The 23,703-nt window shown below is 44.2% G+C and overlaps 1 protein-coding gene across 3 annotated transcripts in view; it reads right to left on the bottom strand.

Moving 5' to 3' along the window:
* The window catches only part of Dock8 (dedicator of cytokinesis 8), a 203,828-nt gene that overhangs the window by 86,796 nt on the left and 93,329 nt on the right, over positions 1-23,703 (bottom strand). For all 3 annotated transcript variants that reach the window (XM_021151299.2, XM_029472366.1, XM_029472365.1), the window contains 5 exons: positions 21,959-22,039; positions 20,689-20,848; positions 18,937-19,073; positions 16,748-16,841; positions 15,420-15,582 (listed from right to left, as the gene is read on the bottom strand). In XM_021151299.2, coding sequence (XP_021006958.1) covers positions 15,420-15,582; positions 16,748-16,841; positions 18,937-19,073; positions 20,689-20,848; positions 21,959-22,039 — 635 coding nt within the window. The remainder of the gene's footprint in view (positions 1-15,419; positions 15,583-16,747; positions 16,842-18,936; positions 19,074-20,688; positions 20,849-21,958; positions 22,040-23,703) is intronic.

Here is a 23,703-nt window from a genome sequence, read left to right as displayed (position 1 = left end):
GGCTATTCGAATGACAGGTTCTTCCACAAAGCAGACAAACTAGAGGTGCACTCCCCTCTCCCCTCCCCCTATCCTCATTCTCTCCACTCCAGACCACCTTCACTTGTCACTTGGAGCACAGAGCCTCCTTCTTTCATTCTTTAAAAAAAATTACTTATTATTTTTCTGTGTATGGATGTTTTTATCTACACATATGTCTGTGTAGATATGTATGTATATGTATGCATATATGTATGCATGTGTGCCTGATGCATGCAGAGGCTGGAGAAGGGTGTTAGAGCCCCGGGGATTGGAGTTAATAGATGCTTGTGAGCCATCATGTGGGTGCCGGGACTCGAGCGTGAGTCCTTTGGAAGAGCATCCAGTGCTCTTAACCACTGAGGCATCTTTCTAACACAGCAGTTCTCTCTCAATTCACTTTTGCTTCCTAGAGAGGGATCTTGGAAAAATATAAAGAGCTGTGTCAGGACCCTCCCTACCATGGTTTCCCAAACTTTTATTGTGGGTCTTACCAGACCTGGATCTTTTTCTTTATGATTTATTTATATGTGACCATTTTGCCTGTGTGCATGTGTGTGCTCTGTGGGCACGCCTGCTGTTTTTGAAGGTTAGAAGAGGGTGTCAGCTCCCCTGAAATGAATTAGGGATGCTTGAGAGCCACCATGCAGGCACTGGAACCAAACCTGATGACTCTGCAAGAGCAACATGTATTGTTTGTTTGTTTGTTTGTTTGTTTGTTTGTGAGACAGCCCTGGCTGACCTGGAACTATATAGACCAGACTGGCTTCAAACTTATAAACACCCACCTGTCTCTGCCTCCCAAGTTTTAAAGGCCTGGGCTTCCACATCTGGAACAAAGACTCTGTACTGGCTAGTTTTGTGTCAACTAGACACAGCTGGAGTTATCACAGAAAAAGGACCTTCAGTTGAGGAAATGCCTCCATGAGATCCAACTGTAAGGCATTTCCTCAATTAGTGATCAAGGGGGAAAGGCCCCTTGTGGGTGGGACCATTTCTGGGCTGGTAGTCTTGGGTTCTATAAGAGAGCAGGCTGAGCAAGCCAGGGGAGGCAAGCCAGTAAGGAACATCCCTCCATGGCCTCTGCATCAGATCCTGCTTCCTGACCTGCTTGAGTTCCAGTCCTGACTTCCTTAAGTGATGAACAGCAATTGTGCAAATGTAAGCTGAATAAACCCTTTCCTCCCCAATTTGCATCTTGGTGGTGATGTTTGTGCAGGAATAGAAACCCTGACTAAGACAAACTCTTAACCTCTGAGCAAATTCTCTAGTTCTCTGACTTTATTTTTCATTGCTTTTTCCACATTGACTTTTTTCAGTTAGCACATTTAAACAATACTCCTGACCCCACTGCCTTCTCTACAGCAGTTCCCACAGCTTTCTCAGCTTTCTGAACACTGGGGCTTCAGATCATACGGCACAGCCTCCCAGTTTTCTCCTAACATCTCATCTAACTGATCTACACCACACCCCACATCTCTCTCTCACATACAAATACAGGCTCTCACATAATTCTATCTATACATGATTATGACTGTGAAAGTAATACGTGACCACAGCTGTATAATGTGCACAGGTTTTCACCACTGAATAGCTGAAAAGCACAGGAAAGTATTTAACACTAAAGTATTCTTTAGAAGAAAACAGCAGCCATTCATTATTCCTGTGTGAGGTGAACCATGGTAAAAACTTTAGCATATTTCCATTTAGTCTTTTCCATCATTACAATAAATACTTTTTAAAAATCAAACTGTGTATACAATTTCATTGTGTTTTAGTGTCTAATACTGTTCAATTATAGCCATTTCCAATGTTATTAGATATTCTTCATAATCATGATTTTAATTACTGAACACTACTTCATATAATGAATGTGCTGCAGTGTATAATAGCCCCCCAAAGCGCATTTATGTGATTTTCTCCCTTTCGTTGATTATAGAGCTGTGATGAACACCTTGTATCTTGATCTTTTGCCATGCAGTAGACTTTTGAAAGAATTCTTTTAAACCCTGGAGTGCTCCAGTTTTCATCTTTAGATTAATTGATAGCCACTGATCATCCTTTAATGCTGTGCTTGGAGGAAATGTGATGAGCTAGGGTTTGGAAATGCTTTGAAGCAGCTGGATGAAGGGTGTGTAAGTCACTCTAGCAGTGGCCTGCTGGACTGGACAGTGTGGTTCGCTGTTACCACTCTCGTCTTTGGCCCCAGTAAGCAGGCACCACAGACCTGTCCCCTATGACCCAACACCAGTCAACTGTTTTGCACAGTGCTTCTGAAGGCGTTGCTAGAGCTTTTTAAGTGTCACCAGCATAGCTGCTCAAGGTTATGTTGATACTGTCTGCACACACAACAGAAGAAAAAGCCTTTGAGAATTTGGTCTAATATCCCTTTTTGCAGACCATGAAACTGACTCCCAGAAAAGTAGAGTGAGTTTGCCTAAAATGTTTTTGAGAACATTGTTTTCCTAAGGACCACCATATTTCTTACTAACAAGAATGCTAAGTAATGTGTTTGCCAGATTAGCATCTCTTACAGAATGAACAGAAGAGAATAATGTTTTTCTTTTGAGAGGGAAGATCTCTATGTCTGGTCTGTAATCCAGAGCTTGTATCAGAGAAGAGTAATCTTAGTCAACTGGTCAACAGGCTCATGTAATTTATAGTATAAGCTAGTATTAAGGAAAATTGTAAAAATTACATTATTGAAGAGCCTGTAAGAAGACAGTCCATATTGTAGACAGGAATCACTCATATGAAGAATGAAGCTGTTTTGACAGGTTCTGTAATAACTGGAGGTCTCATGAATGTGCAAGGCATCTGAGCCTAATCTTATTATTTTTTTAATCACATTTGGAGAAATGTAATCAAAGAGATGTTTTTTACTTATATGCATCCCAGTTTAGAGAAGGAGAAAGTTGGATGTTACCCTTCCAAAGAGAGTTTAAAGCATCCTTCAGATGGATTCTCTTGATTAGTTAATTCTTCCCACAGATTCAGCAATATGCCAGTTATATACTTATGACTGTGTGTGTATATATGTGTTTATCATCTTGCAGTGCTGGAAGTCCAGCCTAAGGTCTTACACATGCTAGGCAAGCATTGAGCTTTATCCCTAGCCCTCAGCTTAGTTTAAAACTCATGCGAGGTCCAGGACTAACTGTGGAACTGCAGCCATTCATAGATCAAACATTGAACTCTTTTTTTTCTCACCATCTTGGCACTGTCCTTTATTTCCTGTGTGGAGAACAGGTTAGCCCAAAGGAACATTTAAAGCCACAGCATAAAAACACATTAGTTTGGCTTTTCCTAAGTTTAGTCTATCCCTTATCTAGAAGTGCAAGGAAAGGAAGGGAAAAGCTCACCCCTACCCCTTTCCCCAGGACAACACTCAAGCACTTTCTAGAGGCTTCTACAGCTCTGTTAGGATCGTGGAGCAAGTCAGCTCTCATAGAAAGCATGTTAGCTTCTGTTGGAACAACTGGACAACTTAGATGGCTCTGTAGCTGAGCTTCAAGATCACATCAGCCAGCAGGAAGGGGACAAAGTGCAGAGCACACTGAAAGCCAAACAGGCGAAAGGGTGGAATAAACCCTCTGTCAGAAGGACGAGCTGGCCACAAGAGTGAGGTCCACGGAGAATTTTCATGAGCCAGTGACATTCCTGGAGCACCAGATGATGCTGTTGCTGAGCTCCTCAGAGCGAATGCGCTTTCTGTGCAAAGGTGACGGATGATGTCACAGTGAATACCTTATCACTGATCAGGTCAGGGGACCACGACTTCAGCGGGATGGAAACTATGCCACAGGGAGGAAAGTCTATGATAGCGGTGACAGAGACAGTTTTCTGGTTAGTGGGAGTAGAGAGCAAGCCAACCCTTCATGCAGTGTTCCTGCGTCTTCCACTCCTGACCCGGGTTTCCTAGACCACGGTTTGAATACGATATATCTGTGTTTCTTACTTCTGCACTTGCCAAGGTACACAAGGAAGGGCAGTCAGCAGAGCCAGAACTCAGCCTCTGCAACTCTGGGAGACTTCACCTCAGGCTTAGAGATCCCAATAAGCACCACGGATCAGCTATCACTGTTCATGGCAAACCCTGGACTCTTCTTTCCTGTGTGTGTCTCTTTGAAAGTGCAGCTGAGGAGAGTCAAAGGCTTACTTTCCACACACGATGTTGGGTAAAAACCCAGAGTGTAACTAAACAAACAAACAAAACAAAACACCCTCCAAAAACCAAAAAAAACAAACCAAACCAAATCAAACAAAACAAAAAGACTGACAGGGCTAAAAGTTAGGCAGAACATGAGGACCTATGAAAGCAGGGGCTGGAAAAGACTGGGAAATGAAAAGCAGTAGGTTTGATTTTGAAATGGAACTGGTGCCAATTTTAGCTTTCTTTCTGTTATTTCAATATGCAGCCTGTGATGAAGTAATGATATTTAAATGCACTTTTTTTAAATGGAGGGAAAAAGTACTGATTTTCTATTGTGCAGGCTGCCTTCTTCGTACTGGCACTGCTGGTAAATTACGTGTTTCTGCAGCAGAGCAAACTGGGTTTTAAGTTCATTTCCTGACCTGTTGTAAAAGGGTTGCTGTCAACCATCGTGCACGAGGATGCCTATGCACACGGTGACATCCCCAAATCTAGATCTCAGCAGAACTGCAGAGCCTGGGGATCTGGAGGCTGGATCAAACCCTCTGGATTGCTCTCCCCACCTCTCACTTTCTCTAGCTTCTGTGTCTCTCTTGCTTTCTCTGCATCTTTAATTTGTAAGTGTATCTCTTCCTGCCTCTTCCCAACTTCCCATCTCTGTGTTTTTCTGAATACCACCCCTCACTCTGTCATTGCCTCTGTGACAATTGAAACCTGTTTCTTTTCTTTTCTCTTGTGGTTTTTCGAGACAGGGTTTCTCTGTATAGCCCTGGCTGTCCTGGAATTCATTTTGTAGACCAGGCTGGCCTCAAACTCAGAAATCTGCCTGCCTCTGCCTCCCAAGTGCTGGGATTAAAGGCATGTGCCACCACACCCGGCTCTTGAAACCTGTTTTTTAACACCTTTTGTTGTTGTTGGTGGTGGTTTGAGACAGGCTGTTATAATGTTATATAGAGTATATACAATAAGTGAGGAAGTCAGTACATTTTAATATGTGTTAAGTAACACATGCTCAGATGCTTACAGCCTAGGAAATCCTAGATCTTAGATATGGATTCTAGAAGTGGGGGACAGAAAAATAGGTTTTTCTGCCCTAGAGTCAGCTTTGCTGCTTAAGCATCCGTACACCTAAACGTCTCTATATCTTACTACAGAGATGCTTGCTCATCTGTGTTCATAGCGGCCCTATTCACAATGGGAAGGAAATGGAATGAACTCAGATGTCCATCAACAGATGAATAAATAATGAAAATATGGTATCTGCACAGAATTTTATTCAGCTATAAAATGTATTATGAAATCTTCAGGAAAACAGATGAACTGTAAAACATATTTAAGTGAGGTGTCCTAGACTCAGAAAGATGCATGCTAAATCCTTCTCTCATATGTGGATCTTAGCTTCTAATTCATCTATGTTCATATTTATGTGAGTGTGGGTGTGGACAGAGGCCAGAAGACAAGAAAGGGAACCCTTAAAGACGGCTGGGTATGAAAACACACATGATTTAAAAGTGGAGTGGGGAGTCCTGAGGGTGGAAGGGCTTTAGTGGGGACAGGGAGCAGGGAGATGGAGGGTGGAGGGGGACTCGGCTAAAACATATATGAAAACATTATATGGGAAGTCTGCTACCCTGGAAGCTAATAAATCAACAGGAAGCTAAAATAATAATATTAAAAACAACAACAACAAAAAACCCTTCTAGGAGTCAGCTAGTGGGCTCATTCATGCCCCCCCCCCCTTAGACCCTTACCCTTGGCGAGGGAACACTCACTTTCTTAGTGTTTTGGCCCTTCTCTGTCTACTGAGTGGATACATTTCTTTTCTTAAGGTAAAAAAGAAAAAACTGGTTTTTCCATGTTATTAGCTTTCCTTTACCCTGAGATATATGTATTAGTTTAGTAGCAAACCAGCGAGACCTCTGCATTAAAGCAGATGTCTGTACTAGATTCTCCCGATGCTACACCACCAGAAGAACCTCACACAGAAGAGCTCTCTGCTTCCTTGAAGCAGCACTGTGGCCATCTCAGAGTAATCTCTTTGTCTTTTGCTGTGTTTTAAAACTCCCCATCTTTTGACTTTGCAGAGGCAAAGTCAAGGAGCTGAGGTGCTGCTGCAGCAGAAATGCAGGTGTGCGAACCGCCCCCACTAGAGGCTTCACTGAGAACAGAAAAGTGGGTGCCCTTTACCTCCTCAGCAGCCAGAGGGCAAGGCTGATGCCAGCAGATGCCCAGATGCCTACTAATGCCAGCATCTATGGTAAGCTGATGGCCCTGATGCAAGCCTTCAAAGGAAAGTGGCTAGCTCCACTCTTTAAGCAAGGCCGAGGAGGCGATTCTTGTTTGCCATTCACATTTCACTTCCAGGGAGATCTATTTTAGATGTAATAGGAATGGCTGACGTTATTCCACATTTACTATGTACAAGTGCCGCCCCTCAGTGTCAGAGAGAAGCTGTAGGGTTTCTAAATATACAAAGAACAAAGTAGTAAAGTCAGAAATCTCAGAACTCGGATTGCTTTTGGTTTTTGACAGTGTTTCTTTTAGGTAGCCTTTTGGCCTTGTAGATGGGTGCCGTCAGGCCCTGCCTTCAGAGCTCATTTTTTTTATGTGTTGTGGAATTACTTAAGAAACCTACCGATCTAATGTGTCTGTCTTTTTTTAAGTGGAAGTCTGCTTTGTAAACACACACTTACAAACGCTCTACAATTCTGCTCTTGCCAGCTGTCCATAGAGGAGCAAGGGATAACTGACATCTGCATTACCTGAGAGTCAGCATGATAAACCACCCCGCTGCAGCCCAGGCCTACTTTTAAACTTTGAAGAAAAGCTGAGAAATATGCACGGGATTTTCTCACCACTAAACATAACTATTAGCCTCAGGGTGAAAATCCTTTAGAACACAGCGAGCCATTACGTGGAGGCCCTCTGATTTTATTCTTAAACTATCCCGTTTATATTTCCACGAATAGTTGCACAGATCTAAACTCATAATTTGAAAGTTATTTAGCAAGAATATGAAGAAAAAGAGGTAGGATAGACCTATCACTTGCATCCTTATAATCTCTCTGGGATTTTAAGCGAGTGGGCGAATAATTTTAATTTTCAATCTAAAAATATATATGTAATCAGTTAGCCATGGTTTCTTAAGTGGGGGCTGTGTACGTAGCTCAGGGGTAGAGTGTATGCTTAGCAGCAGGAGGCCTTAATTTCCATCTCCAGCACCCAAAATAAAACTAAAAGTAAAAGCCCATTGTCTTACTACGCTGTCAGAATTCAGGCCTCCTGCTCCTATAGGCCTGGTTATGTGGATTTGTAGCTGTGGTGTTTGCCTGCCTCTCCCACCCACATCCACCCTTCCCCTCAGAAAACCCTGACACAGCATCTCTTGGTTAGCCCTGATTCCTGCTGTGAGGGTCGAGGGGCAGGCTATCTGAGGCCTGAAACCACAGGGCATCCACTCATGGAGAGCTGTGAAATACCTCTGCTCTAGAGAATGTTGACTTTGGGGCCCTCAGTAGATAGGAGAGTTGAAACTGAGGATGAAAACACTTAAAAATAGAAGGTCCCCGCCTTCTCCTACATCAGAACAAGAAGAGGAATAGTCCTGAAGGCTTATCCATCAGAGGAGAGTTAGCCCTGCTGAAGACCAGTTTTGAAACAAACAAACAAGCAAACAAACAAAGGTGCATTGATTCCCTATTTCCTGGGAGGTAGAGGCAGGAGGGTCACTTCAGCCCAGAAGTCTGGAGCCAACCCGAGCAGACCAGTGAGACCCTGTCTGGAAACGATGATGACAAAGGTTAATCAAAATATAGAAACCAAAGACGGCCTCCTGGATTGCAGGGAACTCTCTCCAGTCTAGACAAACCACGCATCATAGTGAACTACAAGCTGGGATTTGCCTTCATCTAATTATCCCCCCATACCTTCTGCCCCAGTGAGCCTTGACCTGAGGCTATCTGAAAAGAGGGTCGTGTGAACCTCTTGCTGCGTTCTATAAATAGGAACTATAGGGTAAAAATGGCATCTATAACATTAAAAGGCAATACTTAATTAGAACAGTCAAACGGGAGGGAGCAGCAATCGAAGCATGGTAGGTCCAGATGAGCATAAGCCTGAACTCTACAGTCAACGACTATGCACATAGCCTGTCTTCACGTACCATTCCTCACTGTCTCCCCTGTACCTCCCACCTAATCCTTGGCTCTGCTTCAGTTTCCTGTACCAGAGAGCGTTGGTAGAAGTGTAGGTTTGTACAGGGCACTACTGCCCCAAAGGAGTGGGTTATATAGTGAACTACCGCCCCTCAAGGAGACTTCACTCTGTGTGTCATGGGATGCACACCTTGGCCTCTTTCCACTCCACCTTCCCAAAAAAGCGCTAAATACCGAGAAAGAAGACGGAGCTGGTGGTAAGAATAAAATCCTTTGCAAAAAAAAAGGAACAGAAGTTCCTCCTGAAGTGCTGGGGTCCTTCTCATTTTTTCTTGGTCTTGTGTTTAAGAGATGAACCATAAAATGTGTGGGCCTCTGTCACTGAACAGTGTATCTGTTTTCTAATGCAAAAGGCAGCTGCTTGCCTGAGTCCAGAAGTGAGAGAACTGTGCCCTCATGTGGCTGAATGGTGCACTAAAATCATAGCTCAGGAATAAAAATAAAATAAAAGGCTGTAAAGAACGTTGTCGGCTCTCTTCTGAATTTTTCCATTCTTAGAAAAAAAGAGGATTGTTGGGTTTGGGAGCAGGACGTCAGGATGTGGGCTCTGGGTCCCTCGTTTGCACGAGGCCTGAGCTGGAAGCATTTTTGTTTCCATTTCTTGGCTTTTTCAAACAGCTTGTTTTTATTTTGCCCACTGCTCATCTGAGGTAAATGGTTTGTTAGGGAGTTCTGGCCACTGCTTGCTAAGCCCAGTAAAACAAATACCTAACCTTTCTTTCTTAAGGTGGACCTCCTTAAACACTTCTTCAAAGGGTGAAAAGTGAAAAACCGCCCAATAACTAGACAAGCACGAAGCATGTATACTAAGCTATTCCATTTAACTATAAAGCAAAAAAAGGTTCCTTCCTCAGCACAAGATTCACTCAGGAAAATGTATGGTGAGATTAAGCGCAGCTCTGAAAAAGCAAGAGAGAGTTCTGTGTATTCATAAAAAGTGCCCTGCACACCCGGCTTCTCAGGAAGAACAGTGTGTGGGGGTCATGCTCTGTAACGTGTGATAAGACAAATGTACATAGGTCTAGTTCGCATCTGCAAAGAAGCAAAATTGAATCCACTGGTCCTCAGCCTGCCTGAGGTATGGAGCATACCCTCTGTCCATCTCTTCTGTTCACTGTTGTTTCTCTGGTAAATCTCTTAGAAGCCCACTGCTTAGTTTCAGCAGGCATAGCAAGCACCAGCTTGTGGCATGGGGCTTTTATAAGTAAGCCACTCCACATACATAAACGAGTGGTATGTGGAGAACAAGAACCGGAAGTGGCTGCAAGTCAGGCGTGGCAGAAGGCATTGGCACTCTGCCTTCGGTACCTTTAACACTTGGAACCTGTGCATGAGGTTTCCCATTCCTTAGGAAATAAAACTCAAACAACCAACGGAACAATGAAGAGTGGAGGGTGCTTTTGATAGAGACTTCAGTAGAGGCACATTTATGGAGATTTAAAGAAACGAGGTCTAAGCTTTTTATACATGACCAAGAGTCCTTGGTGATGATGCTGAGTCAGCACACAGGCAAGTGGGACGCACCACCGCAACGGAGAGCAAGCACCACCCTCACGTGAGATGTGAGGCTTAGAGACTACTACGTGTTCTTTGACAAACGCACTTGACCACAAATCTAGATGTACACTGGGATCGCTTCCCAAATCAAGTGGATGAAGGGGCAAGCCACTCTAAGTCACAACGGACCTTTGGATGACGTCATATAGTGGAGAACCTAACTGATGGCACAGTTCCTGGGGCTCCTGAGCAGGGCCCGCCAGAGCGAGACCAGACACTGTGTGACACGCCCACACTTCCTTCCGGTACTGAAAAGATCCACTTTAGAAATAATGATAACTGGGTTTAAACTCAAAGTCTATTTTATTAAAAAACAATCAAGTCCCATTCAAGGGCATACCCTCTGCCGCAGAGGGTTTCTCTGAGTACTTTGGGTTCCTGCGGATCACAGTCACTAAACTCTAGCTCCCTGATGATCATTTGGAAGCAGCCCTATACCTACCCTGAGCCTTTCTCCTCTCTGCTATGCCACAAGCCTCACAGAATCCAGTAAGGCATCACAGGGGCACCAGAGGCACCTCCTTGTTAGGCCACATCAGACTTTCTGGTCTGAGAACACGCAGCTGAATAGGAGGAGGCCTGGAAACAGCTAATTATCCATCAAAGCAATTGTGTTCCGACTGACAGCCTTGTTCTCGGCAAGCACAGTCCTCCAAAGCAGTCCAATAATTAGATAAACAAAACTTCTTCGGAGGCTGGGCCGAGAGATGAAAACGCACTTTATGTGGCTTGCTTTAATGTAATCACTAGTTAAAAGGTAGGCATGGAGTTAACAAGCTCATTACAAACTCTGAGCCTGTGATCTCTGCACACACCCCCACGGCTGCCACCTGATAAGATGGCCTTGAAGGTCTTGCCCAGGCTGAGCCCCAACTCACATTATTTTTATTCTGCTCCTACCATGAGGCAGCTGGTATCTCTATTGCCAGCTGTGTTGAGCATCAGGAAAAATATGCCAGGAGTTGTTCCAATGCATTCTTAGGCAAATGTCTAGTCTTTAAAAAAGAAAAGTCTGGTTATAGAGATAGGAATGCAAGCTCAGACTTGGACTGTCTTTTTTTTTTTTTTTTTTTTTTTATTCTTGTTTTTTTTTTTTTTTTTTTTTTTTTTTTTTTTTTTTTGTCAACCTGAGCTTCCTACTTGGTGACTTCTTAGAGCTGCTTGCCTGGGTCTGTCTCAGAGGATACCTTTCTAGTTCAGTCCCTTCACAGGCACTGATACTGTAAGTCAAATCTATCCTTTCTGCTGGTAGCGAGAGGCTGAATGTGTTTTCAGAAGACCGGGGTCTCTGATGTCAGAGATCTAGTCTGTTTTCAGAGTAGCACTTCTCAATATGTGAAGTGATTTCGACCATCTGAGCAAGCGTTCAATTCTATGAATGCTCAATGCTTGGAAAACCTGAGTGGTTCTGTCATGATGGGCCTTGGGCCCTTTTCTCATAGCAACTTGTAGATAGTAGAGGTACCTGGGGGTAGAGTCCACACAGGACTCAGCTAGAATGGTCATCCCCAGTGAGCTTGGCAGAAGACACTGAAGAGACACAGCTAACAACGGAGTTACCTGAGGAGGAGGGAGGAAGCAAGGGTTGATATCTGCCATTAACCCCCTTCCCTGAACAGTCTGGTGACAATGACAAATCTGACCCTAAACTTTTGGCTTTGGCCATGGAAGCATTTATTGTTTGGCATACCAGATGCATTTATCCTTTGTAGGGGATAGCTATATAAAGTTATTTATAAGTTAAGTCATATATCACATTCGTGAGATTAAGTGTCAAGGATTTATCCTCGAATTGATGTGCTCTTCAGAGCCCATTTTCCTGTATTTAATTTCCTTGGATTTTGTGGCTGTCTCCCCTAAGTTGATACATTTGAGTGCTTGGTCTGCACTTGGTGGAACTGTTTGGGGAGGATTAGGAGGTGTGGCCTTGTTGGGGAGCTGGGTCACCGGAAGTGGGCTTTGAGGTTCCCAGCTCTCCGTTTCTCTTTTTGTTTGCTTGTGGATCAGATGTGAGCTCTCAGCACATGAGGACCACAGAAGCAATACTAAATTTTACCACCACAAGAACTTAAGACAGCATGCTTTCTAAATTCCTTGAAGTTTTCACGCTGAAAGATTCTGGGCCAAGTGTGTTACATGTATCTTTTCACAAACATGCTGTTAAGAAGACACAATAGCCTAGAGCCAAGAACAGGTCTCTCCTTCACCACCCTGGGAAGAATTGCCTTCCATCACTTGTAAGAGTGAAGACCTGGTTCCAGAGGAGCGGCCATAACCATTCTATGGCACAATCAAAGAACAGCAGCTCTACACTTGCAGGCCTGTTTCTCAGGACGCCATGCAGGGTGCAGAGTAAGCTGCCTAGACTTGTCCTCAGCACTGGTACATTCTGAATGGCTCAGTCAGTGCACGGATGCACTCCAAATCCTGAAGCGATGTGATTAAAGGATAATGTCTGTAGTAAATGACTCCTGCCGGTGATTAAGTGCTGGGGTGGTGGGAACAGTTGAATAGCTATAGAATTCATTTGGTACAAGTTTATTCCCATGCCACAAGCTTCCTCTTCCAATTAAAGGATAAGGTTTCCACAGAGGTGGAGACGGCAACTGTAAGCAAACATAGCCATGCCTCCTTTGTCCTTCATGGAGTGGGGAACAGAATGAGCACTTCCTATAAATACTTGTGGCTCTTTAAGGAGGGAGACCAAAGGCTGATTTGGTGTTGAAGAAAACGAGGAGTTGTTTCAGGAAGGATAAAGTTGGGGGTCCTGTTGCCTCACAAGCACCAGAAGGAAGAGCTCCATGTCTTACTGTGGGGCACTTGAGTGTGTTTCTCATGGTAACTTTTTTCTTCGTTCACTGGACACCTGTCCTTTCCAGGACTCACGTTAGTGCATGTGCGGTGGGGACAGGTGGGCTGGTTCTAACACTCCTTGTATGTCACATAGGAAAGCATGAGTGAGGAACTGGAGAGATGGGGGCTCCCACGCAATGCTGGGAGAATAGATAACCATCCATTTCTTTTGTGTGTGGGGGGAAGGGGGTAAAGAAACAATATGCAAGTCACTAAAAACAAATGTCACCTGTAACCCAGTAATTTCACCGTTAGGCATACTCCTAGGGAAACTTTTCACACACACTCACAGAGGGACAAGATAAAAATCTGTCACTGGGCAGGACGAGTAAAAACCACAAATGCTGAGGCCAGGTGAGATGTAGTTAAAAGCACAGGTTGCTCTTCCAGGTAAACCATGTTCAATTCCCAGCACCCACAGGGCAGCTCCAAACGCTTGGTCACTCTAGCTTGGCGGAACTGCCCTCTTCTGCCCTTCATGAACACCAGACATACACATGGTGCATAGATATATATGTAGGCAGGACACAAATACACATAAAACTCAATTAATTTAAAAGGAAAGCCACAAATGTTAGGGTGGAGAGCTGGCTCACCTAGAGAGAGCTTATAGACTAAGCGCTTGCCATGCTAACCCGAAAACCCGGGCTTGACACCCTCTCCCTACCATGGAAAACCCAAGCATGGCATCATTTGTTTATAGTCCTAATGCTGGGAATTCAGACATGGGAGAGCCATTGAGCAAAAGTCTAGTCTAATTTGTGATCCCAGCTCTCAGTGAAAGACCTTATCTCAATAAGCAACGTATGTAGCTCCTGAAATTGACCTCTGGCCTACACACACACACACACACACACACACACAAACACTCACGCACGCGCACGCACACGTACACTCAAAACCACAAATACTTAACAAAAGGCAAGCAGGGGAAAAAATCCCCAAATGTTTCCCAATTGAACTGAATAAATACAATATGGCCTCTTTAGACAAAGGAATAACACAGAACAAGAAAACCAATACTGATCTACATAGATCAGTATTCATATATTTTTTTTTTTAAAAATACAAGCTTTTTAGAAGTTTCCCCTGGTTAAACACACAACACCATGACTAACCGTGAGCATAATGCACGGAGTTAATACAATGTGTAGCTGCATTATAATACTCAAAAGAGATAAGAAAACACAATCGAGTGAAAAATGCCAAAGTACACAATATGTAGACAATATATATACATGAATATAAACATGACAGCATCTGTATGCAGAAATACACGCACGCACGCGCACACACATGCAAACATAGGAAGGCACATATAAGTTGTGCTGAGCATGGCTGTGGTATGAAGGTAAAATGTCCCTCACAAGCTCCTGTATTTGAGCACATGGTCCTCAGCAAGTGGTGCTGGTTGGAAGGCGTGGTCTTTAGTGGGTGGAGCATCTCCAGTGGAAGTGCAACTGTCACTGGGAGCCAGCCTGACTCCCCGTCTGCTTCCCACTCAGCCAGGATGTGAGGTGGTCCTCTGTAGAGCTGTACAGCACTCTACCATGCACCACTGCCATCATGTCTCCCTCTCTCAAACGGGCTATATGCCCTCAAACTGTGAGTTAATGGAGTCCCTCGCTTCCTCGCCCCATTCCTCCCTCCCTCCTTCCTTAAGTTGCTTCTTGGCAGGTGTTTGGTTTCTGCCACAAGCAAAGGAAGCGCCACAGGCAGCAAGGCACAAGGGTGACTTTGTGAGATCAGTAAGACCTGATGAGATATTTTATACGGAAAGCAAACCACAAAGTGTTATTGATGGATAGTTGAGAAATGACGCTCGATTCAGCCCTCTCCCCCACATTTAGGAAGTGAGAGCTCATGAGCAACAATGCTTTGTTTGGGTGGCCACTTCAAATTCCCTAAGAGTCAGGGGCACAAGGCCACCAGGAAAGCTGAGCAACCTCACCTTCAGTTCTACGGTATCTCACTCTTTTGCCATTCAGTATGGTAGCTGCGACACTTACAAGGAAATTAGTTGAAACAAAATAAGATGGCACTTTAATTTTGTCTATTGCAGCCTAACAACCACACACTAAAACACTGGGCAGCAGCATCTGGGGACTATGTCTGTCTAAACTGATTAACGTTTCCTGAATAGAGCTGGGTTTTCAGCTGAAAACCTGTGTTTCATTTGGAATTGTTTTGCCTGTAATCCAGACTGGCCTGGAGCTCACCATGAAGCCCACACTGGCCTCCTAAGCACTGGCATTAGGCATGTGACACCATGCCTGTGTGAAACCTTAGACACCTATGGCATTCCAGTCATGTTCCTCTTGTCCTTAAAGACTGTCTGCATGGAAGAAAGCCACGGTGATAGGTTTGGCTTTCTTTCCATTTTTCCTTTTTCTTTTTTCATTTCTGGTAAGAATACATCCAGTAGAATCTATTACAACTATGACTGAAAAAAAAATACATCCTTATTCCAAAGCATTAGGCAAGGCATCTCTAGAAGCGATCTAAGAGTTCTCTGTGGTTCTAAGCTGTCACGTTTAGTTTCCCCCTTATACTCAGGAAGAAGTAAGAGGGGCTGGTTCTGGAGAGACGAGTGTATTATCCAAACAAGGGCCCACATTTCTCACCTGTACACAGTGTGAGGGACGTACACTTCCCGGATCGGAAATTCCAAAATCTCCTTGTGTGGACGCGTCCGATTTTCAGGAAAAGGTTTGACTGGCAACATCTCAGGTGTCAGGCAGCAGTTCATCACGTCGGGAGCTGGGGATATCTCCAGCCTCAGTGAGCCTAGAGCAAGCCATGGGGGTCGGGGGTGGGAGTTACTGAAATCTGTCACATCAAGAAGGAGCCCAGGGCTACTGTGTTGGATAACCTGCGGGAGCACGTGCATTTTGGAGTTCCCAGATAATTTCCTAAAATTTGAGACTGTAAAAGCCTGCCATGATAACTTTTGAGATGAGCATTTTATAACACCAAAGTAAGGAGCTATACAATGAGAAGGAGCTGACTAGAAGGCCCAGATCTACCACACTACAGCTATGCATGGTTAAAAAAAAACTTTCAGGTATTGGGAGCAGTAAAAATTGGTGGGCTTTGGGTTGAGGTCTCTCACCTTGGGTGTCAGAGAAATATAGAAACAACATATGCTATACAGAAATAGCACATGGGCATTCGCTTGAGGGTAAGTGTGTCTTCGTCCGCCAAATCATCCCACTCTCTTTAAATACCAGACTTCCATATAACATTTTGTGTGATAAGGGGTGTGTTGATATGTTCAAATGATTATGAGAGTTTCTGAGAGACCAAATCTAAAGCATATTATCTGCAGAATATGTCCTTTATGAATGAGAAAACATTAATAGATTTGTCCAAAATGCACAGCAGTTTAGATTCTTAACTTCAAATGCAAAAATCCACATTGCCCTCAGCAGTTTTTAATAAATGAAAGCATTAAATAAGAAATGTCAATCACAAATGGCTTGGGCATAGTTGAAGAGTGTCATAGCTCGCTGCTGTTGACAGACAACTTCACCTGAATCTACAATCACCTGGAGAGTGGAAACCTCAACTGAAGAACTGTCAGGCTCAAACTGGCCTATGATCAAACAGTCTGCGAAGTATTTTCTTGATTGCTAATTAGTGTGGGAGGGCACACCCCATTGAGGGTAGGCGGCAACACCCTTAGGCAGGTGAGGCTGAGCGGCAGGAGGAAGGCAGCCGAATGTGATCCCGGGAGCGAGCCAGAGAGCAGCATTCTTCCATGCTTGCTGCTTCAGGGCCTGACAGGAGGATCATCCTGGGCTCCTACCCTGCCTTCCCTCAAGGATGGACCACAATGTGATAGAGTAAAGCCAAGTGAGCCCTTCCCTCCTCCCAGTGGTCTTTGGTCAGTATGGTATCATAGCAACAGAAGCAGCCTGTACCGAAGATGCTAAGGAGAAGCCAAGCACACCTGGAATGGATTTGACTCTTCGCTGTAGAGATGAAGATCTCTTGTAGTCAGCTAAAAACTTGAACAAGTCTTCATCACTCAGGCGATCTCCCTCCTGCCAAGAGATGCTTAGGGTTAGTGGGAGGCTCTGATGATTCCTGGACTTGGACCAGCTATTTCTAAGATTTCCCCCTGACAGCCATTTTAAAAATGATTACATTTGTGAATTCACTGTCTCTTTATTTTCTCCTTCCTTCCACTCTACTCTCTTCCTCTGTCCCTCCCTTCCTTCCCTCATCCTTTTCTCTTTCCTGAGATGTGCTTCCACTAGGTAGCTCAAGCTGACCTTAAACTGGCAATCCTCCTGTCTCAGTCTCCTGAGTGCTCCCACCCTTGGCTTATCTATTTGATTTTAACAAGCTTCTCATAGGGATTAGCGTGAGGGGCAGCTCTGAAATCAGTTAGTGCAAGCACTAGCGCCCCATGCTCTCCTCAGCCAACCTCTCATCAGCATTGCTGCAGACAGAACCTCTACAGCTCTCTGAGACTGCCATCTGACCTTGAGGACCCAAGGTCACATGTGGCTGTCATGTAAATGTCAACGAAGAGAAGCTCTTTTTAGTCCCTGAAACAATGCTGAACTAGCTCACTTCTTCAGAGATATGGAGATGGGAAAATCATCTTTCTTTCTGATTTCATTGTCTTCACCTTTGTCTTGAATAAGGAAGGTATGTGTAAGCCCCACCCTCTACACGCCCACCATGGGAGGTGTCCGGCCACGGCCACAGCCACACCTGTGGCAGATGCAAGAGAGCTCCCTGGAGATAGTCCACTGTTTTTGCACAGCTGTGATGGATTTAACACAGAGAGGCACAGCCCCAAGGGGTTGTCCCTGGATTGTTTCTTGCTACTGCAGTGCCTTCTCGAGTCTGTCATTGCCATATTCCTCCTGTATCTAGCATGGTCTGATTGGGCTTGGGAAGACTCCCACTGCCTATAGTCTGGTGTGACTGCTTTATGGGAGACAGCCCACTCTATTGGGCAATTTTTCTACAGATCAATATGAAGATAAACTTTCATAGAACAATGTTGTTTTGATGAATTGGTAATTTTACAGGCTCCTGATTTGATTTAAATGGTTTTAGGAAGTTAGGGGAGTTGATAAGGAAGATTCAGGAGATGGTTTGGGTGGGTTTTGCCAGGAACATCTAACAAAGACAGAACTAAGAATAGAATGTGCCCCCTCTTTGTAGAGTAGTGAAGGCTGTACAGGCTAGGAAAGGGGCACGGTGAGCTCTCATGCACTACAAGCTCATGGTCTGACTTGTGGAAAGGAAGGTCTGAGACAGATTAATGCTTCAAGAAAACACTGTAGGTTGGCTCTGCGTCTCTTGATCTTGTGATCTAAGGATACCATCACAGGTTTTGGTGTGCACCATGAAAAGGCACTGTTAGGAACAAAATGTAAAGGGTCCTATTATGAGCATAACAATAGAGAACAGATGGTTAGGAGATGCAAGGTAAGCGATTTGTTTCTTGGTAAATACAAACTGTCGTCAGCTAGCTTAGGGAAAACTGGCTACAGTGGACAGCTTGATTAAACTTCGTTAATCAATGACAGAAGGATTATTGCCTTGAGATCAGGATGGATTTGTGGAGAGAAAGATGAGAACTGTTCAGGTGGGTGTGGGTTTCAAAAGAATATGTAATCAGTAATCATGTTGTAATCTCCCCTTGGGTGATGATTTTAACCTGTTTTTGAAGAATATGTTTTTTGTGATGATTGTTTTTAGAGAATATGCTACTTGTGGCTATGAGGTAATCTTTTTTCTTGTATAGAGAAGTTTTGTCTTAGGTGGTATAAAAAGGCTAAGAGAAAAAACAAAGTTGTTGGAGCCTTGCTTCATCCAGTGTGTGTGTGTGTGTGTGTGTGTGTGTGTGTGTTCCCTCGCCCCTTTTCGCAGGCCCCAGAGAATTAAGTTTTGCTCCCTCAGAGAAAAGGTCTGCTGTGTGATTAGCTACGAACTCCACACAGTTCCTGACCTGTGGCAGCTGGCCTTGTGCACACTTGCATGCGCTCTAATCTTCGTAACAATCCAGCTGAACAAACGACACTAATTAACTTCTCTGATCACATTTCACTACTCCCTTGGATCTACCACCCTCATCAATACAATCAAATCCAGCTGCACTGTAAGAGACACAGATACCTGTTTGAAGAAGATGTTGGTGGCCAAGGTGGTGGCTTTGAAGTTGGATCCAACTCCATTTTCCTCTAAGGAGAGGGTTCGCTCAGAGGGCCTCCTGGATTGGGACAAGCTCCTCTTCTCACCCACAGGGTTTCTCCCTTGAGGAAAGCAGTTGTTATTCTTACATGTCAGAACACACAGAACCCAGCCATCCCTCCACGGGGCTCAACCTTCCTTAGTCCTCCTGCTAAAGTCCCTAATATTCTTACTAGAGCAGAGAGAACCCTAGTGGCTCTAAGTCCTTCCTGCTGGAGAACAGAGGTGGCTAGGTGTCACCCTGCAAGAGTCTGGAGCTCAGCCAGTTCAGGGTCTGCTGACAGGCTGTTGAGTCAGCCCAGTGGTTGCTTTGCTTTTTACACTTGTGTTCTTCTGGGAGAGCACACACTCAGACACCCCTGAAGGCACCAGGGACTCAAACCAGCTTGTGCACATTCTGGATCCAGTTTGCCTCTGTTCTAGTGTGGAGCAGGCAACAGAAGTGCCCTGGCTGACCTTTTCACTAGAAACCAGACAGGGTTAAGGCTCTCAATAGCTTCCTCATTTCTTATTTCTTTTGAAGAACCAGGTTGTAACCTTGTGTCTTATTATATTCTGCAAGCCTAAGGGTTCTGTTCTGTATAGTCCACTGCCTAGAAAGCACAGCTCTTGAGTGTTCTGTTCTGCCCAACTCTCATGCTGATGAGAGCTACCATTGGCTACCTAAACTGTGTAATGCGCTGGGTCTCTGGTTACTTCTTAGGAAATAAGCTTCAGTGCTAACGTTGAACTATCCTCAACTTAGACCTAACTAACATGTCGGCAAGCCCTCTGCCTGAATTACATGGACTAGAGATGCCCACGGAGCTCCCCCACCCTTTGTAATAAGTCAATACATAGAACAACTGCCTTAGAAAAACTGGATGTGAAGGTCAGAAGGGGTGAAGTTTACTGACAAATCAGGAAGAATGCAGTTCTGTCTGCTGATTATGCAACAGTAACTCCAGGAGGGCAGCAGCAGTAGCAGCCTCTCTGGCCTCCACTCCCAGCAAAAGGTAACATTTCAGAACTGGCAGAGCCAAGGAATGCATGAAACATCCAAGGGCCGACTCGGATATTTGCGGAATACGAAGGTGTTTAGGAAAACAGAAAATCCTAAACTCACTGGGACATTTCCACCCTGAAACTGTAGACATGACTGGTTCACATTTATGAAGAGGTGACGAAAAGGGGTCTCGGTGCAGTAAGTTAGAAGAGTTAACTGCTGGCTACTTTCGGTGCTTACTCTCATTGTACTTGGCAAAGCAGACTTTAGGAGTCCAGAGATTTTGCTGAGGAACCAGAGTTTTGCTCTCAGAGCTTTGGACAGTGCCCATCCCTCTGTGTGGGAGCCAGTCACAGTGTCTTTGTTTACTGTGCCTGCTCACCCATGATCTTGTCATTTTCAAGCATTTTAATTTTTGAGATGGGATGGCTACTCAAAATTAACTTTTTAAAGGCTCAAAACTCCATACAAAGTTCTTAGTATAAGAGTGTATGTGCTTAGGCTCCATAGCTGCTCCCAGTAATTGTTTCGGGGTCACTGACCAAGCACGTGCAGTTCAGTCGTCTACTTATGATCTTCCTCTCACCTACCGCACACCCTCTGGGTCTCCCAAGTCCTTAGTAATAAGCAGATAACCGCAAAGGTGGCGTATGGGGGAGCCCTCTGCCTCCCGTCCCAGATGGAGATCTTACCAACCCCAGGCTCCACATCTGTGCTCTCCCTTTCAAGGGTGGAGACGTTGAAGAAGCTTGCTAAGCTAATGGGGGCCCAGGCGAAGGGCATCCGGTATTTCCCCAAACGTTGGCAGAAGGATTCAGCTTGAAGTTTTAGTTTTTCAACCTTTTCTTTACTCTGGAGGAAGACCGTAAAGAGACAAGATGAAAGAAAGCGTCAGCAACAAGTTGTCTGCCTGCATGGGGTGACAGGTAGCTACTCTGATGGGCCTGGTGGGGGAGGGGGGAGGGGAGGGGGAGGGAAGGGAAGGGGGATGGAGGGGAGGGGAAGGGGGGCCATGAGTCAACAGGAAGCAACAGCTTAGCTGAAGTCTAGCTGATAAGGAAGCAAAGGTTACAAAAGGAAGAGATTTTTTTTTCCCCCTAAAGGACAGCAATCAGTTAGCAGATGACTTTTTTGTTGTTGTTATGAAGACATGCCCTAGGCTTGTTACAGCAGCCAACATGCAAACACCTCGTTTACCTAGATAACTTCAATTCTCCTGAGAAAAACTGGGGAAAGAAAGGTTAGTATGTTATCTATCGAAGTCCCAAGAGAATCTACTTTACAAAAGCTACTTTGAAATTCTAAAAAGCGTCTTAACTATTCCTAACAATGTCCTTGTTGTTGATCATGCTTCCAAGGAGTTCTTCCTAAAATCATACTAACAGATTTTAAAACGCCAGTATCTGTCTTTATTGAGTTCAACTAATTTTAATTGAAGTTTACAAGACTGACTGATTCCAAGAGGGCCATGTTTTTAAAACTGGGAACTTTTGTGAACTGGCACTGAGAAGAGGCTTATTCATGCCTTAGGATAAGTCCTAATAATAATATGTGCTAATTAATTTATGATGAGCAGGAGCAGCGGCTGGTGACCAGCTATGAATGCTGCATAAGACAATACCTTGTGCTGTTGAGGAAAACCAAGAGCTCTTGCCCTCTTCTGCTTATGGGGCCTTGGCAACCCTCTCAAGTTGGAGCCTCAGAACCAAAGCAGCCAGTGTGGCTTGATCTAAGCCAGAGTTCACACTGGCAAGTGACATCCTTAGGGTGTTCAATCATGTATTTTTTTTTAACTTTTTTTCTTTTGTCAGTAACTGGTTTCTCTTTCTTCTTTCATAAAAATACAATTTACCCATGTTTTCAAATGGAAAATACGATAGTCTAACTCCACTATTTTGTTGAAAATTATTTGTTTGTAAATTAGTTCATCCTAAGATGTTCCCAGTACTTAAATGGCCATACCTTTCCACCATCGCTTTCTTTGATGATCATGTAGGGTTCTGCACAGTCTGCAATCTCTCCTTGCTGAAGGACTTTTTCAATCTACCAACAAAAATAATATTAAAACAAAGCAAGTGAGTCATATTTATATAATGGGATCTATGCAAACATGAAAATCGTGTTTAATGACAATATTTAATGATATAGGGTGTTTTTTACATATGCTCTCAGATTTAAAAATATAGCATGTAGCCAGGTAATGGTAGTGCATGGCTTTAATTCCAGTACTCGGGAGACACTGGAAGGAAGATCTCTGAGTTTGAGGCCAGTCTGTTCTACAGAGTGAGTTCCAAGACAGCCAGAGCTACAGAGAAACTTTGTCTCAAAAAAACAACCAAACACACACACACACACACACACACACACACACACACACACACACACACTGTGGAGACTACCACAGAGTTTCAGAGTAGAAAAGGCACAAGGCATATTAAAAAGAAGATAACAGCAAATGCTAACTGTGGTTTCCTTATGTGATGGGATTATGTGTGTTTTTTATTGTCTTCCTACTGCTGATGAGAAGTTTCTATTTTTTAAACAATAAACATGTATTATATCCACAATAAAAATGCAATAAAAGTTATTTTATAAAACCAAACCCAGGAGATACACATAGGAAGTGAAAAGCGCATTTTCTTTATTATTGCTTACAAAGTAAAAATGAGACATGGTCTCTGTAAAAGTCAGGCCTGGAACTAAAACCTTCCACACAATAAATAAATGAACAGATGAAATGGCCTGTAAGTGTGCCCTTGTACTTCCTGTTAGGGCTGCTTCTCTGAATTTGACAGACAGAAGGAAATGCCTTGAGACGTTTCGTCTCTTTGGTCTGCTAAGGAACGCTAGCCCTAGCTGCCAGTTTGCGTCACGTTAAGGAGCTGACAATTGATTTTCATGGCTATGGGCACCATGGTTAGGGCAAAGAAAGGGGTAAGTCTGAAATGTTCCAATTCTTTACTCAAAGAAAACTGAAGTGAACTTCGATGCTAAGACTTAGCCCCATTAGGCTGTGTCATTAGCTGAGATGCCTGAAGTAGAAACCTGGTCAACACAGACCCTGGGACCAACCACATTCTTAACAGGCACCAAGTGAAGCAGAAACTATTTCTCTGACTATTCCACTGACAGAGGTAAGTGCAATGGAGTTTCAAAGGAAGTCTCACAGAGCTGCTCAATGGACAACCGTTTCATGGGTAGCCCCAGTAGAAAGTCTCTTTCAACAAAACCGGTTTGAAAGCTTATCCCATGGCCAGCAGCGTTAAGAGAAGGCTGGTTCTGAGAGACGAAGCATACTGGAAACACGGGCACCAAGGGCTGGAACCAGACACTGACCAGTGTTCTTGACCACCAGCATTCATTCCTTCACTCATTCGTTATTTATTCCAAAGGTCTGCGTGAGGTGGCTGCTGGGCAGAAGAGCTGTGAGCACATGAAACATGGCTTCTCTCCTCCAAAAGCTTACCACCAAGGCTCCGTAGAATGAACTGAAGAGAGGCTAAGTTTCCCATGAATTCAACAAATAAAGACATGGTCTTTAAAGTGAACCTCGAGTAGTTATTAAGACTCCTTCAGGGCTGGGACTGTAGCATAATGGCAGAGCACCTGCTTTTCATGTGCAAGGCTGTGGGCTCCATAACCAGCATCACAGGAAGAAAAGGAAGGAAGAAAAGGAAGGAAGGGAGGGAGGGAGGGAGGAAGGGAGG

Source organism: Mus caroli, chromosome 19 (genome assembly GCF_900094665.2).
Source record: "Mus caroli chromosome 19, CAROLI_EIJ_v1.1, whole genome shotgun sequence".
In the NCBI taxonomy this organism is placed as follows: Eukaryota; Metazoa; Chordata; class Mammalia; order Rodentia; family Muridae; genus Mus; species Mus caroli.
Note: the sequence above shows the minus strand (reverse complement) of the source record. Positions and strands in the feature narration are given on the sequence as shown.